This window comes from Sinocyclocheilus anshuiensis, unplaced genomic scaffold (assembly GCF_001515605.1).
Source record: "Sinocyclocheilus anshuiensis isolate Anshui unplaced genomic scaffold, SAMN03320099.WGS_v1.1 scaffold345, whole genome shotgun sequence".
NCBI lineage: Eukaryota > Metazoa > Chordata > Actinopteri > Cypriniformes > Cyprinidae > Sinocyclocheilus > Sinocyclocheilus anshuiensis.
In genome coordinates, this window is record NW_015536466.1 from 423,752 (window position 1) to 426,076 (window position 2,325).

General features: G+C 37.4%; 1 protein-coding gene across 2 annotated transcripts in view; it reads left to right on the top strand.

Moving 5' to 3' along the window:
- The window catches only part of wwtr1 (WW domain containing transcription regulator 1), a 67,866-nt gene extending 66,281 nt beyond the window's left edge, over nt 1-1,585 (top strand). For both annotated transcript variants that reach the window (XM_016488445.1, XM_016488511.1), the window contains exon 6: nt 769-1,585. In XM_016488445.1, coding sequence (XP_016343931.1) covers nt 769-950 — 182 coding nt within the window. In that variant the 3' untranslated portion in view covers nt 951-1,585. The remainder of the gene's footprint in view (nt 1-768) is intronic.
- The last annotated feature ends 740 nt before the right edge of the window (nt 1,586-2,325 follow it).

Sequence of the window (2,325 nt, forward strand, 5' to 3'; positions counted from 1 at the left end):
TTTTTACATATTAAAAGTTTGTTTTATAGCAAAAGCAGATAACTCCACATTTCATGTTTTAGAGTTTAATTGTAATCTCCTCAGATGATAATGTAGACGCCTGACAAACGTTGTTGTGATCATAAACTGTATGATGTGATTACACGCAACACATGGAGCTTTTCCCTCAACATTGTAACGCGCTGCTTTTGCAAGCTTCCGTGAAAACCTTTCAGCTTTTATTTTCCTTTTTCGCCTGAAGAAGATATCACAGGTTCAAGTTCGTCAAAATGATCCTCGATCACTTTTAGCCAGCTTTGACGAAACTCCTCTCAGCTAGCGTGTCTTTTCAAAGTAGCCTTGCCACCTGACCTGAATACAGCGCGCTGATTCGCTGAAATTGACTTATCGGCTTCTGTTCAAAAACAACAAGGCCGCTTGTCGGCTTCTGCAGTAAAACGTAAACTCGTGATGCCTTGAAAGATGACAAAACTGGCTTTTTTGACAAAACGTGTTTAGGGTTCAGATCGCGCTATGTGTAGAGAATAATGAACGGCAATCAACTACATTTTTTTTTATTGGCGTTTATCGGTTTTTGCAAATAAACTCTTCATATAAAGTATAACATGTTTAACTTTCCCCATGCCTAAGTTTGCAGACTCCTGCAATATTCGATGGATGAGTATGATTGTTAGGTAGGTTTATAGATGTTTAGAGGCCGTGAAGGATTGCTATAATGCTTTATGACTGCCAGGGAAATGATTTGTCCTCCCGTCGTCTCGTCTGCAGGTGAGAGCATGGTGGCGGTCAGTATGAGCGTCCCGCCGCAGAGCCGTTTCCCAGACTTCCTGGACTCCATGCCTGGCACAAACGTGGACCTGGGCACCCTGGAGGGAGCCGACCTCATGCCCATCCTCAACGACGTGGAGTCGGTCCTGAACAAGAGCGAGCCCTTCCTGACCTGGCTCTAGACTCACTCACACGACACTAAAGACTCTTTTATATAAATATATATATTATATTATATATTCAATGAGCCTCTTCCTCTAGTTTCACGTTTTTTTAGGAGTCAGATTCGTTCCCTCACATCACAATGAGTCGAAGAACAATACCAAAGTGTTTAGCCTGCGAACAAATAAGCGAGCACGCGTCAATCAAAGACAAGCGTGTTTGTTGAGTAACTGATGTTGGGTGGATTTGATTCTGTCTGTGTTTGTGTTCAGAATGATCGCAGAAACTCCTGAATAGTGTCTGATCATGTTTAACAGGCGCGCCTGTGTGTTAGTACATTTAACCCCGAGTTCGGGTTAGTCAAGCTTTACCGGCTGAATCTCACCAAACCTGTCAACAACGCATGGAAGCTGATTTCCGCCATGGAAAAATAAATATAAGGTCATTGCGATTTTATTCACAATTCTTTTTTTTTCTTCAAATCTCACAATTCTGCATGTGGTCAGGTGTCTAAAAATTTGGAAACACGTAATTGTGAGATGTAACTGAAAAAAGTCAGAATTACGAGATTTAAACAAATCTAATAATAAAGATAGAATTATGCGATGTGAACTCACAATACTGACTTTTTTCTTAGAATTGCGAGTTTAGTTCTAGTCATTTTTTCTCAGAATTGTGGGTTTATAACTTGCAATTTCAGGATATAAACTTGCAGTTGCGGGAAAAAAAGTCAAAAATTAGATCAAAATCGCAATTGCCTTTTTTATTTTATTTTTTTATTTTGAAATAAAATATTTCTTGGCAGAAATAAGCTATCATAAAAATGTATTTGGATCAAGAATAAGAAATAATAAGTAAATGCTTCTAGAAAATAAAGCCACTTTTTAGGACCATTAGGATTTTTTGAATAATAATTAAGCATGTTTGCCCTAAAAACACTAATGAGAATCACCACTGAGAATGAGAATCAAACTTTTTTTGTTACAGTAATGTAAAACTAGTTTTGTTGGTATAAATGACTGTATTTTGGTTGATTCAGTGATCAGTAATATTTTTGATTCAGATGTTATCAGTTTTCAAGGTGTTTAATTGTCAGAAAATCGTAATGGTCCTTACGTTTTCATGAGATTCACCCTGCTTTTTCACATTTTGCCAAATCAGTAGCAGAAGTGTGCCTGTCAAAGCTTTACATTGTGACTTTATATCCAACGAATAACTATTTCAGATGTGTTTTACTTTTATTCCAGTTTAGCTATTGTGTGAAGCTCATGATGGCATTTGTAGACAAGCGTTAAATATCATATATGTTTTTATGTACTGCTACAGTATTCCTATTTTCTATTCTGTGCTCTTGACATCTGGTGCATTTAATTAGTTTGCAGGTTAGTATTTATC